Source organism: Aegilops tauschii, chromosome 6 (assembly GCF_002575655.3).
Source record: "Aegilops tauschii subsp. strangulata cultivar AL8/78 chromosome 6, Aet v6.0, whole genome shotgun sequence".
Taxonomy (NCBI): Eukaryota; Viridiplantae; Streptophyta; class Magnoliopsida; order Poales; family Poaceae; genus Aegilops; species Aegilops tauschii.
The window spans coordinates 472,476,595-472,478,812 of record NC_053040.3 but is presented as its reverse complement, the minus strand read 5'-3'; the positions used below and the strand labels follow the sequence as shown (position 1 = coordinate 472,478,812).

General features: G+C 50.6%; 1 protein-coding gene across 1 annotated transcript; it reads left to right on the top strand.

The window, feature by feature from the left end:
- The first annotated feature begins 591 nt into the window (after nucleotides 1–591).
- LOC109770924 (BTB/POZ and MATH domain-containing protein 1-like) lies at nucleotides 592–1,763 on the top strand. The gene is made up of 3 exons (XM_073500716.1): nucleotides 592–723; nucleotides 775–1,149; nucleotides 1,211–1,763. The coding sequence occupies exons 1-3, from the start codon at nucleotides 592–594 to the stop codon at nucleotides 1,634–1,636; spliced, it is 933 nt and encodes a 310-aa protein (XP_073356817.1). The 3' UTR covers nucleotides 1,637–1,763.
- Nucleotides 1,764–2,218: the final 455 nt, after the last annotated feature.

Here is a 2,218-nt window from a genome sequence, read left to right as displayed (position 1 = left end):
CACATGTACGTGCGGTTTCTCACCCTCAACATGCATGGTTGTTTTTGACAATTTTTTAACTCGTTGATATATAGTATTTCCTCCGTCTCAAATTAAGTGTCTCAAACTTAGTACAACTTTATACTAGAGTCTAGAGCTAATACAAAGTTAAGACACTTATTTTGGAACGGAGGGAATATATATATGGCTATAAAGGATTCACGTGAACCATCACGTGAATCAAAATCGTTTCAGCCACAATTGACGTGTGGAGATTTGGGCGAAATCTTCCAAAGGATCTCCTTCCTCCTTTCGTCTCCCCTAAGCGTACGAGACGATAATTTCAATCCACAATCTCACCTTAGTACGATGTATCACATGCACCGTTGGATTGCATCATCTTTTTAATCTGTGCGGCTTGCAGCGCAGCAGCGTCGTATATATATCAAAATCGAACTTGCAAGAAACCATCCTACGCACAGTTGTTTCGTTCACCGCCGCCCGGCGCAAAACCCTCGCCCAACAGCAGTAGCAGCAACAAACGACGCCCCGTCTCATCTGCGAGATCGAGTTGCGACTTGCGAGCACTGGATCCCGAGGAGTAGGCCGGCAATGTCGCCGTCGAGGTCTGCATCCGCCATCGTCGCCGACAAAACGGAAGGGTACCACTTTCTCACGATCCACGACTACTCCCGAACCAAGGGCGTCCCCACCGGCGAGGGGATCGGTTCCCAGCCCTTCACAGTCGGCGGCCACCGTTGGTGCATCTACTATTACCCCAACGGTGATCGCTAGGAGGTTGCGGACTATGTGTCCTTCTCCCTGGAACTAGAAGAAGATGGCGCGACGGCGGTGAACGCCCAGTTCAGATTCTGTTTCGCGGGCGAGGAGGAGGAGGCGAAGCAGGCGGCGTTGCTGGCGTTGGCATCGGTGGACGAATTCACCTCCAGGGACCGCTGGGTGTGTACAAAGTTCATCAATAGGAAGGTCCTGGAGAACTCCAAGCATCTAAAGAACAACTCGTTCATGGTCCGGTGCGACATCGTTGTCATACACAGCTACCGTTCCGCGGACAACGCTGTGACCTACGTCTCCGTGCCCCCATGCGACTGGTCCCAGGACTTTGGCAAGCTCCTCGAGACTGAGAAGGGCGCCGACGTGGTGTTCGAGGTTGGCGGCAAGACCGTGGCCGCACACCGGTGCATCCTCGCGGCCCGCTCGCCGGTCTTAGCTCTTTGGACCAATGAAGGAGGGCAATGCTGCCGCTTCTGGCGTCATGCGCTTGGAAGACATGGAGATGGATGTGTTTAAGGCGCTGCTCCGTTACGCGTACGCGAGCTCACTGTCACTGCAGGGGATGGCGAACGACCACGTCACGTGCCGGAAAATTCTTGTCGCGGCAGACAGGTATGGCACGGGGCTGCTGAAGCTAATCTGTGAGGAGTGGATCTGTGAGTGCATTAACGTGGACACGGTCGTGACCATCCTGGCGCTAGCCGAGCAGCACCATTGTGAGGGACCGAAGAAGGCGTGCTTCGATTTTCTTGCAGATCCGGCGAAGCTCAGGGCGGTCATGGTCACCAGCGGCTTCCAGCATCTGTGGGAAAGCTGCCCTTCTCTTATGATGGAGCTCATGGACATGTGCTTGCCGCATTAGGTGAGTGATGGATGATGCCCATGAGTGTTCCAGCAATGGTGAATCTGGGTTTCTAGACTAATATGTAGTAATCAGGAAGCTGTTTTAGTTTATCCGTGCACCTTTCCTATAGCTTGTTAAAGATCGAGATGAAAATTTAGCCACGTTTTGCCGAATTCACCTCTGTGAGGGGTGGTGCGTACCCTATATTCATCCAAAAATAGGACATGGAGAGCCCCAACGCCACTCGATAGAAATTGGTTCAGGATGTGAAGCTTTATTATATTTCCTTCTATCGAAGAACTACATGGTTCATCGAACATCCATAGTACTTGTATCACGCAAAGCCGTCCCACACCATCTGACAGTAGTGATGCGGGGTTGTTGAGTGTCGTCACACGATAGTATTATGAAATTGTGAGAATTAACTTCTTCACACCCTCGGCATGAAAAAAGTATAATCAACCGTCAAGTCCATCTTGTTTGGCTTCACAAATCCTTGTGTTTAGAGTGAGAATTTCCTCAACATTTGTTATTTCTCAATGTCACCCACATGCACAAGAGCCTGATTCTTCCACACGTTTATACAAAATTGAAGTCCAA